The sequence below is a fragment of the Quercus robur genome, chromosome 5 (genome assembly GCF_932294415.1).
Source record: "Quercus robur chromosome 5, dhQueRobu3.1, whole genome shotgun sequence".
In the NCBI taxonomy this organism is placed as follows: Eukaryota; Viridiplantae; Streptophyta; class Magnoliopsida; order Fagales; family Fagaceae; genus Quercus; species Quercus robur.
In genome coordinates, this window is record NC_065538.1 from 74,083,092 (window position 1) to 74,096,117 (window position 13,026).

A 13,026-nucleotide genomic window follows, 5' to 3' on the forward strand; every position below is an offset into this window, starting at 1 on the left:
TAAACATAATTTTTAAAAAATAAATAAATATGTATATATGTGTGTGTCTCCTAAACATATACTTCTTAGGTAATTAAATAAGATTTATGATGATTAACATGTGATATTCATCTAAAAGATAAACAAAAAGTTCATTTCGAACTGAGTTCAAGGGTTTTGGAGAGGCCTTTAATTTTGGGAACTCTAATCCATTGAAAAAAAAAAAAACCTTTATTAAAGCTACCTTTTGGATACTTTATATATATATATATATATATATATATTTATAGACACACACACTACTCCCCACTCTCTCTCCCCCAAAATTTTTAAATGGAAGCTTCGGAGTTATTATCAATTCAATTGTGTTGAACTATTCCATAAACCTATAGTTGAGTTATGGATACTAAACTTTGGGCGTTATGTTTCTTTGCCAATTATATTGGAATATTAAAAATGCGAATGATTTTTAAATGATAACTGCATAGTAAAAATAACTAATTTCAAAGTTTCAATGTTGATTCTTATAGGTTAAATACAATGATTCACTTTCATAGAGGAGACCTGGGTATAAGGACAACCAGTACTCCAATAGTACTCCAAACGCTTGTCTATTGACAGACAAAAGTGATGTAATATATTTAGAACATTTATTAGTGATGGATATAACCATATAAGTTACTTAATATATAAATTGCTTCTTTTTGTTTTCTATTATTCTATGTTTAATCATTTTTAGAAATACAACTAATTCAATTTACTGTATAAGCGACTACAGTGAGAATTTCACTCATCTCCAAATTTCTAATAAAAAAAACTAAATATAAAACAAAAGCAAATATCGGCAAGTGATACATGCAACTTGTGTCAAGTTACACATGTCAATTCTTATATTATTATTATTATTACTATTATTATTATTATTATTATTATATTTTATTTTATTTTTAACTGTATAAATAAATAGATATTTATATATAATATCTTAATGTTCGAAAAAGAAGAACAAAATAAGATATTGAATATTTTTTATAGATATTTTATTAATTTTTTAAGTCCACACATTGGTAGATAATGATGTTTGTTTATATATATATATATATATATATATATATATTGTAGGGACACGATTCTCTAACGGCCCAACAATGACGTTGGGCTCGCACGTGAAGGATCCCTCACAATAAGATTTGTAGAGAGTGGGCTTGAAAGGCTAGCGTTTGGTCACAGGGCGTTAGTCCAGCCCGGATCTTAAGGGAACTCAGATAAGAAAGGACTATAGCCTGGATATCCAAGCTCTACAGCTTTGTAACTTGAGGGATTGGACTCCTCAGATCATGTCCGAGGAGCACTAATGTCTTTCTCCGGTTACCCGGCGGTGGGTTTTTCGTGGTGGTGTACATATATTGCCCGGGCATTCTCATCCCTGGAGTTTTTCCTAGGAAGTGAGATGGGGATCCCCCCCTCTAATTAGTTTACCTTTCCTTTTATACTAGCCTACGTTTGCTGTCCCTCGTCCATGTGTAGGGTCAACTTTTCCAGGACTGATATTTGTCCCGTCAATCTAATCCCAGAATTGTTGGAGATGGTTAATAAAGCCTAAAAATCAGGTTCTGTTAGGTGCAGAGTCTTATTAGTGAAGGGTATTAAGGACAACTTCCCTGAGATATTTTCTGATCTTTAGAGTTTGCCCGTGTGCCACTTTCATCAATGAGACTTTGGGTCTACCGAGGACCAAGCTGTCCTCGGCTGTATCCCCGGGCCATTTTGAGCTTCTTATCTTTGAGCTTGGGCCATGGCCTTCTTCGGCTTGGGCATGTGGACTCCCTATAAACAAGCGGGCCAGGCCCATAAATTATTGGGCCCCACATATATATATATATATATAAACATATTTGTATTTTTTTTTTTAAAGAACATATGTGTATGTTTATTTTCCTAGCTAATTGATTGTGAAGTAGATTCTCACAATAATAAAAATCATGATTTAATATTGAGATTTGATTTTTCTAAAACCTATGAAACAAAAATTTTCATTTATATGGAATAAAAATAAAAATAATAAAATTATTATTATTACATGCGCTCATAAAATATATTTTAAAATGTAATTTAATTTATTAAGGACTTTTTTTTATAGGATTTTTATTAAGGACTTGTAAATATATTTTCACACTTGAGATCTAACAGTGGAGGTCGTAAGCTATTCCTTCACTACTGGGGGAAAATTAATTTCTAAGAAATCACAAACAGAAAAGAAAGTTATTTGCGAGAAGTATATAAAATGGATTAATATGCAAGGTGACTGAAGTTCTAAAAACGAAATACGTCGCCAAATGAAATTAATGAGAACATTCTGCAACAGCCAAAAGAAGCCAAAAAGTTCTTCAAAATCATGAACCACTTATCATTAGTGAGAGGAATTCCAAACAATTGAAGCTTTGCATGAGCTCAACTCGAACATAGCAAAATAATCACTAGAAAGAAAGCTCCTAAATATAAACTATAATTGAATGAAATTAGCATTGGAGCCTTTAATCTCAGCCTTCACAAGTTTGTCACAATGAAGCAACTTAAAGCTTCTACTTTGTTGATGACATATCTTAATTTCTTTCAGAAATCCGCAGCTTCTGAGTGTAAGATTTTCAAGTAGAAGTAGTTTAGGAACATGGTTTCCAAGCCAATCATCTGTAATGGTTGTGTAATGTAATATTAAAATCCTCAAAACTCTTACAATCGACAAGATTGATTTCACAAGAACCAGTTGAGTTAAAATGTGAAAAAGATTGCAGATGGGATGCATCAATCACAATATTCCTTAATCCTTCGCAACACTCGAGTGTCAAGTCCTCAACTAGAGTTAAACTTGGGATCAAATCCTAAAACTTGAAAATTTAAAGCCTGCTAAGTTCAACACAACATAATTGATTTAGTAGTTACTGTTTTTGACAAACTATAAAACTTATTACAGAACCTATAAAGGTAACAACCACCTTTCCATTCTCTCCAAATTGAACAACCAACTCTTTTGACATTTTGCTATATGGCAAAACAAATTGACTCTTCAATCTGCTAATCTGATTTGCCATCATGGCTCTAACACAGCGCTTAAATTATTCTATGCCATATTTGATTTGCGACATTCAATAGATTTTTGCATAAAATGTGTTGTGTATACATATGTGAGTAAAGTCTCACATTGAAAAGAAGCTTAAGTAATTAATATAACTTAGTTAGACCCAAACTCAAAACATTTTGGGTCAAATAGTGCACCTATAAGTTTTTTATGTATGTTAAGTGTCCGCTATTTATAACTCCAATATACAACTACAACTATAAATCCGGTTTAAAACATTAATATTATTATTTTCGTGTGTATTCTAATAAATATTACTGTTTACTCAAATTAAAAAAAAATTAAAAAATAAAAATAATAATAATAATAAAAAAATAAAAAATAAAAAATAAAATAAAAAAGATCGAGGTTCTTTTGAGTGCGTTTATGTAGCCCCCATTCACGGATTGGAAAGGAATTGGTTGGGCGGTAAGAAATAAGAATCACTAATCAAAATTGGGTCTTTATGATTTTGGGCTTAAAATTGCTAGTTTGGACCCGTCAATCCAAAGTTTGTGAAGATGCTTGTTATGTACTGCGCTTTGCTTTTTGTTTGAAGTTTGAGACTTTGAATTGATTATTTGTCTTTTTTTTTTTTTAATTGCCTATCAGATTTGTGCGGGATTTGTCTATATCATACTAAACACATAGCCAAAAGGTTGGGGTATTGTAGTTCCCGTAATCTTTTATTTAAAGATTATAATAGAAATTGTAATAAGTTGCACTTGTGTTCAATATAGTTTCTTTGCCTATAACACGATTCTAATGCTATTTTCTGTGTTCCTCTAATTTTTTACGGTGGTGATTGGATTTCAGACCTAAAATTAAAACCATTTGTAATTAAGGAGAATTTAGATACTCTAACCTATAGATTAAGGCAAGAGATCTTGTAGTGTTTTTTTTTTTTTTTTTTTTTTTTTTTTTTTAAGTATTGTTACATACCAAATTGGCTGTAATTTAGTAAGGACGATAATTTTAGATTATAAGTTATAACATACAGTATGTTATAGTCAATTTACTACAGCCAATCTAAAATTAAATTGATTATAACATACAGTATGTTACATACCAAATTGGCCGTAGCAACTAAATTATTTTTGAGATTATTGTCCCTTATTTTTTATATCTAACATACTGTAGCAAATAAATTGACTATAATTATATAACCTTAATTTCAAGAAATTAAAAATTCTATTTAACTTATTGTGAAAGTAGGAGTTCTCATCTTGCACCCAGGGAGGAGCAGTTCGAGCGATAGTCCCAGCAAGGCCCATGTGATACACGTGGTATTACCCATTGCCATTATGTGGCATGGGGTTGATGAGCCCACACTGGAAAACCCCTTTTTTATTTAGCCAAAAAAAAAAAAAAAAAAAAAACTTATTGTGATAGTATACTTTATGTAAAATTTTATTTTCTAAGTTTCAATTTTTGTTCTCTTTTGTGGTGGTGATGGGCTTTGTGCCGGTTGTGGGTGAGGTGGTAATGGGTTTTGTGGCCGATTGTGGGTGTTGTTGTGATGAGTTTTGTGGCTGCTTGTAGGTGTGATGGTGATGAGTTTTGTTAGCTTTGGTTGTGATGGGTTTTGTGGTTTTTTTTTTCCAATGGTGGTGGTTGGTAGTGGATTGCAAGTTGTGGTGGTAGCTCTCTCTCTCTCTCTCTCTCTCTCTCTCTCTCTCTCTCTCTCTCTCTCTCTCTCTCTCTCTCTCTCTCTCTCTCTCTCTCTCTCTCTCTCTCTCTCTCTCTCTTGTGGTGGTGATGGGTTTTGTGCTGGTTGTGGGTGTGGTGGTAATGGGTTTTGTGGCCGGTTGTGGGTGTTGTTGTGATGGGTTTTGTGGTGTTTTTTTTTTTTTTTTTTCCAGTGGTGGTGATAGTGGTAGCTGGCAATGGGTTGCAAGTTGTGGGTTCTTATTTATGGTTGTGGCTGGTGGGGCGCCGTTGGAGGTGGCTATTGTTGTTGGTTTGGATTTTGTAGTGGTTGTTTATCATTATTTTAATAAGTTATTTATATTATTTTAAATGAGTTGCTAAAAATATAAATGCTTTGATGTTAGGTGTTTTGTAAAGTGAGTTGTTAAAATGAATAAAGTTGTTAAAATGAATAAAGTTGCTAAAAGCTATAATTTTTAGCTCTCTTGCCGTGAATGCTCTAATGATAGGATAGTTATTTTATGTATTCTTTATTTTCTAATTTCAACAAATTTAAAATTCTACCGCAACTATAATTTTATTATAAAAAATTCAAGAAACTAAAAATAAAATTTAAATATGTATGTTAATTATTTTAATCATGTATCATAATTTTGTATTTTAATACAATAAATCTTGCATAAAACTTATTAACAAAAAAGCCTTTAAAATTATAACAATGCTTTATATATACAATATTTCACAATTTTTTATAAGAGTTGACAAAATTTTACTGTGTTAACAATTAAGTTGACAATTTTCATATATATTAATCACTTACGTCATTTTTTTACCTATAACTAACAATCTACCACTACAAAAAAATCGTCCTGTCCCAGCATTTTTTTCCCGGCGTTTTTACAAACTGCCGTAATAGATAAGCTTATACCAGCGCTTTACAAAGCGCTGCCATAGGAGACCTATAGCGGCGTTTTTCAAAAACGCTGGTATAGGAAGCCTAAAAGCGCTGGGATAAGGTTACTGATTTCCCTTATAGGGAAAGAGCTATCCCAACGCTTCCAAAAGTACTCGGATAGGTCTTTCTCCATAAAGGAATGGAGGGACATGTCCTAGCGCTTTTAAAAGCGCCGGGATAAGTCTCTCCGTTCCCTTATGAAAAGAGCCATGTCCCAGCGCTTTTGGAAGCATTGGGATGGCTCTTTCTCCATAAGGGAATGGAGGGGCCTGTCCCAGCACTTTCAAAAGCGCTAGGATGGCTCTTTCTCCATAAGGGAATGGAGGGGCATGTCCCAGCGCTTCTTGTCCCAGCACTTTTGGAAGCGCTGGGATAGCTCTTTCTCCATAAGGGAATGGAGGGGCCTGTCCCAGCGCTTTCAAAAGTGCTGGGATAGGTCCCTCCGTTCCCTTATGGAAAGAGGCCTGTCCCAGCGCTTCCAAAAGCTCTAGGATAGCTCTTTCTCCATAAGGGAATGGAGGGGCCTGTCCTAGCGCTTTTGAAACAAGTCCCTCCGTTCCCTTATGAAGAGAGGCCTATCAAAAGCGCTGGACAAGTCCCTCCGTTCCCTTATGAAGAGAGGCCTATCCTAGCGCTTTTGGACCCTATTCTAGCGCTCTAAAAGCGCTGGGATAGGTCACTTATAGTGTATTTTTGTAATTTTTTTGTTTTAGTCATTTTTAGGTATTTTGACCAAAATACCCCCAAAAAATTTTATCAATTATTTTTTTATCTATGAACTTAAGATAATGTCATCTTAAGCTAGTTTTATTTTATTCAGAACAAGAGTTATTTATAATCACAATTAATTTCATATTTATTTTCACAATTATCTTATGCTTAACTGGTTAAGGAAATGAATATGAAATTTAGGGTCCGTTTGTTACCGTTGTTTAAACAACACTACATGTAGTTTCATACACTTTTTTATCAACACATATTTTCAAAAAATACAAACAACATTACTAGAAATCTTTTACCAAACATACCCTTATTATTTTTATCCTATAATTTTTTTTCTTTAAGTGTCTCTTATATTTTTATTTTAATACCCTTAACACCCCCACCCCCCCCCCCCCCCCCCAAAAAAAATAATAATAAAAAGGACAGAAAATGTTACGTACCAAATTGGCTGTAATTTAGAAAGGACAATAATTTTAAATTATAACATATAGTATGTTATAGTCAATTTACTGCAGCCAATCTAAAATTAAATTGACTAAAACATACAATATGTTAAATTGACTATAACATACAGTATGTTACATACCAAATTGGCTGTAGCAACTAAATTATTTTTGAGATTATTGTCCTTTATTTTTTATATCTAACATACTCTAGCAAATAAATTGATTATAATTATATTACCTTAATTTCAAGAAATTAAAAATTTTATTTAACTTATTGTGATGGTATACTTTATGTAAAGTTACAAGAAATCTAAAATGATTCATCAACTTAAATTTCATTACAAAAAATTGGTCTTAGAAGTTAGAAGCTGGCTCTCTTTGCAACAATTAGTTACATTTTCATTAATTATTAAATTAGTTTATCTTACTAATTATTAGGCATAGTTTAGCTTAGCTAAAAATCTATTCATAAATTTCAATAAATTATTAAAAATTATATTCTCATTATAAGTCTCTCTAATGCAGCGATATGACTCAACCTAAGGGATTCACGGTTATTTCACAAGAAAACAAATGTGCCCATATTAACTATAGGATAGTTATTTTATGTATTCTTTATTTTCTAATTTCAACAAATTTAAAATTTTACTGCAACTATAATTTTATTATAAAAAATTCAAGAAACTAAAAATAAAATTTAAATATGTATGTTAATTATTTTAATCATGTATCATAATTTTGTATTTTAATACAATATGCCTTGCATAAAACTTGTTAACAAAAAAAGCCTTTAAAATTATAACAATGCTTTATATATACAATATTTCACAATTTTTTATAAGAGTTGACAAAATTTTATTGGATTATCAATTGAATTGACAATTTTCATATACGTTAATCACTTGCATTATTATTTTTTTTTTTTTTATCTATAGCTAACATTCTACTACATCAACAACTGTGAAAAAAAATTTATCTATGAACTTAAGATAATATTATCTTAAGCTAGTTTTATTATATTCACAACAAGAGTTATTTTATATAATCACAATTAATTATATATTTATTTTCACAATTATTTTACATGAAAAATTGGTTATAAAAATGAATAAGAAATTTACTATTTTTATCCTATAATTTTTTTTTCTTAAGGACTCTATCGACTATCGAGTGTATCCCTAGAAGACAATATTTATTTATAATAATGGTACTGTGCTTTTGAAGTCAAAGCTCGTTCATTGGTCGACGCGCTTCACAATGAGCGTGAATAAATAGGCTGTCACTCACTCTCCACGCTCCCGCAAAGCTTCTCACAAAAAATCGAATCAATTCTCGCTCCTTCAATCTCTCTCTCAAAAATCGCAGAAAATCAAAATCAATGGCGTCACGGGACAAGAAATCGGCGAAGCCCTCAACCAGTAGAGCCGGCGGCATTCGCACCCTCTCCGATCTGAACCGACCCTCCGCCGACTCCGATAGCGACTCCGATGGCCCTCAAGAGTACTATACCGGTGGCGAGAAGAGGTCCTCTTTTTTCTTTTTTTTTTTGTTCTCTCAAAACCCTAACTTTCTGTTTTTCCTGATTCAATTTCAGCTCCGCTTATTCTTTTTTAGCTTCTCGGTAATTATGCTGTTAGAATCTGATCGTAGTTTTTATTTCTAATGCTGTGTTTGGTTTTAAATTTGTGAACTTTCAAAATGTAAACAAATATGAAGGTGACGATTGTTTGAATTAGGGTTTTGAGTTCATTTAAGGGCTTTGGTTAGTGTTTGTTAGTGAATAGAGAGAATTGCGGTAGTATATGTGATTACAATGTGGTGGAATATATGGAAATTTGAGTATTGTGAGTTCAGAATGGTGTTCAAGATTGTGTTTTTATTTGGATAGGGTTAGAGAATTAAGTAAAAAGACTGGATTTTGAGACTGACTAAGCATTCGTTTTTAGCAATGATTGGTGAAATCATTAGGTGGTACTGGTTTCTCATTGGATTTTAAACCAGTATTGGGTGCATTTTCACGATTGATTTGGGAACTCTGACTCTGTTTGTTTCGACGGAAAACATTTTATGAAAAAATGACTTTTTTGGAAGACTGACTTATTTCTTGTATTTGGTTGTGACCCTGAAAATGAACTAGATTTTGGAAATCATTGATATGTTTTGTGATTCCAAATAATTATATAAACAAAACTTCCATTAACATAAGTAGAACCTATATCAGAAAACATTTTCTTTTGGGGCAATTTGAAAGCCTCAAAATGGAAATAGGCCCCAAATTTAATATCTACATGAAATATTAACTGGGAAAATGAGTGGTTTGAGGGAAGGGGGGGGGGGGTGTTAGGGGAAGTCATTTGGAAAAAAGTCAACAGCTAGTCATCGTTCTGTCTATGGGTAGAGAGGGGCGAATAGAGAGAAGTTACTAATGGGAGAGATTTTTATGTTGTGGAGTTGACTTATGGGATTGGTTTTGTTGATCACACGCACAAAGAAAAGTTTTCCATTGACACGTTTTATGCCAAAACAAACTGAGTGTCTAATCAAGTTCAATTTAGATTTACATTTGTGTTCAATTGATCTACTGATTTGATAGAAGATACCATGTGAAGTTGTTTTTCAGTGTAGAATAGTCTTTATTGTTTGGCTGACATTTGTGACAATCATAATTGCAGTGGAATGCTCGTCCAAGATCCTAATAAGGCCAATGATGTGGATGCAATCTTTAATCAAGCTAGGCAACTGGGAGCAGTCGAAGGGCCTGTTGAACAACTCGGTCCCGCTTCAAGTTCAAGAAGCTTTGCAGGAACTGGTAGATTACTTTCAGGGGAAACTGTTCAAGCTGCTCCTCAGCAGCCCGAGAGCGTTGTTCACAACATCGTGTTCTGGAGTAATGGTTTCACTGTGAATGATGGCCCTTTGAGGAGCTTGGATGATCCTGAAAATGCATCTTTCTTAGAGGTAATGGCCATCATGGTTTCGATTCCGTTAAAAAAAAGCACAAGAAACAGAAAATTAGTGGTCTTGTAGATTGATTGTTTATCGCTGTACTTTCTTTTCCATTGATTGAGTTGTCAGTGCCATGTTTCTTCACTCTTTGGTATCATCGGTGTGGTCATCTTGTGTTTATGACTATGTTACATCTCAATGCAGAGCATCAGAAAGTCTGAGTGCCCAAAAGAGCTTGAACCTGCAGATAGGAGGGCTTCAGTTCATGTCAATCTGATAAGGAGAAATGAGAAGTGCCCTGTGAGTGTTCTCTTTAATGTTTAAAATAGTCCATTGCTTTCCTCTATAATGATGAGAGACCAGAATTTTATAAAAACAATCACTTAATGATTATTAAAATGTACTCCTGGTCAGGGTCTTTTAGGTTTTGTTTTTTAGGAACAGTAGTATTTTAGTAATGTTTTATGAAATCATAATTTATCTGTTAATGCATCTATGTACTCTGAGATCAAATGCAATCTGCTCTATCTAAGGTCCAGTAGAGGATATGAAGTTTACCAGCACTCCTAATACTTGCTTTATTACAGGAACCAGAGAAGCGCCATGTTCCATTTCAGGGTGTGGGAAGAACTCTAGGTAGCAGCTCCACTCCAGCAGCAACTGAGCCAACTGTTGCTTCCATTCCTCTCAACACTGCTCCAACACCTTCCATGGGCCTGGTTGTGGATCAAACACTGCCAGCAACCTCTGTTCAGCTTAGATTGGCTGACGGGACTCGAATGGTTGCACACTTTAATTACCACCACACGATCAATGACATTCGCTCCTTCATTGATGCATCAAGGCCTGGAAGTGCAAGGAACTATCAACTTCAGATGATGGGATTTCCTCCAAAGGTTCTTAGTGATCAAGCTCAGACAATTGAGCAGGCAGGTCTTGCCAATTCAGTTGTTATCCAGAAATTTTAGCTTGCTGCACCGGCCAATGTCTTTACTCTGGTCATACATAATAGCGACTGTACTGAAGAAGCGAACTGGTCCTATCTACCTAAGACCCCGAATGTGTTTTCAAAGTGGATAAATTATGTGAAATACTCTTGAAAAGGCTGTGTTCTTGACATTTTGTTTACAATTAAAATCAAATTGTTATTATTGTTGCATGAACTTTATTAAGCCTTTTTTTTTCCTCTATTTTAATTACAATTTTGTAGCCATCTAGTTATTTAGTTTGATGCTTGTGTGATAATGAGATTTCAGACAATATGAATGGTTATGAGCGGAGCATGGTCATCTTTGGAAAGAAACCTCTTGAATCTCTTGTGATAGCACAGGATGAGATCTAGTGTTCTATTTCACGGATGCAAAGTCAAAAATATTCCCTACTTGCTGGTTTTCACTTATGAGGGGCAATTTTGTAAAATAAAAGCTCACAATTTAAGGTGGTGTTTGGTACATGTATTTAAATAACAGTTTTCAGTGTTTAAACATTGAAACACGTATTTTCACAAAACTTTTTAACACATATCTCTAGCCAAACGAATCCTAAGTTCTCAGGAGATTACAATCTCCTCCTTATCTCTTTATCCTTTCTAAAATTTAAACAAATGCATTTTATTTTCCTCCTCATCTCTTATCTTTTTAAAATTTAAACAGGCTCTTTTTCTTGCTAAAAAAATAAAGAAGCCTCACAACACGCACAAAGATTTTTAATCATGTTGGCGAGTACTAGGTTTTGTTTTATGGAAAAGATGAGTGAAAGCTTAAGAAATTATATACTGGCTTGGATGGCAAAAATGGCCCATTACCATCAATTTTCAAAATAATTTGCCCAGAAACACTGTTTCCAAACTATATAGCAATATACCACTTTTTTAGGTACTCGAGCTTGCCAAGCTCGAGTACCATGTTTTTTTAATACACTATCGCCCCATATTCAATGAGCCCTATAGTGGCGTTTTTAAGCCCTATAGTGACGTTTTCGGGCCAAAAAACGCCACTATAGGGCCCCTTAACCTGTTATGGGGACTTTTAAAAAAATTTTGCAGGAAAACGCTGCTATAGGGCCCAAAAACGTCACTATAGGGATTAAAAAAACGCCACTATAGGGCCCCTTGAACCTGTTATGGGGACTTGTAAAAAAAATTTTGCAGGAAAACGCCGCTATAGGGCCCGAAAACGTCACTATAGGGCCCCTTACCTGGTATGGGGGCTTAAAAACGCCGCTATAGGGCCCGGAAACGTCACTATAGGGCTTAAAAACGCCACTATAGGGCTCCTTGAATATGGGGCAACAGTGGATTAAAAAAACATGGTACTCGAGCTCACCAAGCTCGAGTACCCAAAAAAGTGGTACATTGCTATATAGTTTGAAAACAGTGTTTCTGGACAAATTATTTTGAAAATTGATGGTAATGGGCCATTTTTGCCGGCTTGGATTATGTAAAGACTAAAGACTAGTGAGTTCCATCTAGAATCGTGAATGAACAATTGGGAGTTAATGACTTCTATTCCCCTTCAGAATTTCCAGCTGAGCTGGCATGATATTAGATTTGGGCTTTTGCTAATTGACCGTAATTCATTACCTACAGGAATTTGGGTTGGCTTGACGAGCCCTTAGGTCCTAATCATTATCCAGATCTGGAAAGACCCAAGCCCAATAATGTTTTCTTTATAAACATATCACGGTGTACTAGTATTTTTATCTTTTATTTATAATTTATAGATGGAGTTCTAGAAAGTTGGTCATTGTAAAACCGAGAAGAAATAAAAAAGTTAGCCTTTTTTTTTTTTTTTTGATTGTCTACAAAAAGTTAGTCTAAAATTATTTATCCCATAGGACCCATAGTCATAATTTAGTGTACCTTCGTTTTTTTTCCCCTCTATATATGTGTATTCCTTAAGAATATGTTTAAGAGGAGCATTAGCATCAAGCTCTTCAAAACTATATTTAGCCAATTAAAACTAGCCCAAAAAGCCTCATGCAACAGATCAATAAATTGTCAAAAGAAAAAAATTAACAATTCATTGTAGCTCAGTGCACTTATTGAGCATTGTTCACTCAATAGATACATCAAAATATATATATATATATATATATATATGTATGTATGTATATATGTGTATTCTTTTTTCTTACATCTCTTTTTGTGTTTGACAATTTAAATAGCGGTAGAATATTGAGACAATGTAGTTGTTTGTGAAAAGTACATTGAC

The 13,026-nt window shown here is 33.6% G+C and overlaps 1 protein-coding gene across 1 annotated transcript; it reads left to right on the top strand.

The window, feature by feature from the left end:
- The first annotated feature begins 8,116 nt into the window (after positions 1-8,116).
- Positions 8,117-10,977, top strand: LOC126727027 (plant UBX domain-containing protein 4-like). The gene is made up of 4 exons (XM_050432482.1): positions 8,117-8,392; positions 9,541-9,826; positions 10,019-10,114; positions 10,402-10,977. The coding sequence occupies exons 1-4, from the start codon at positions 8,247-8,249 to the stop codon at positions 10,780-10,782; spliced, it is 909 nt and encodes a 302-aa protein (XP_050288439.1). The 5' UTR covers positions 8,117-8,246; the 3' UTR covers positions 10,783-10,977.
- The last annotated feature ends 2,049 nt before the right edge of the window (positions 10,978-13,026 follow it).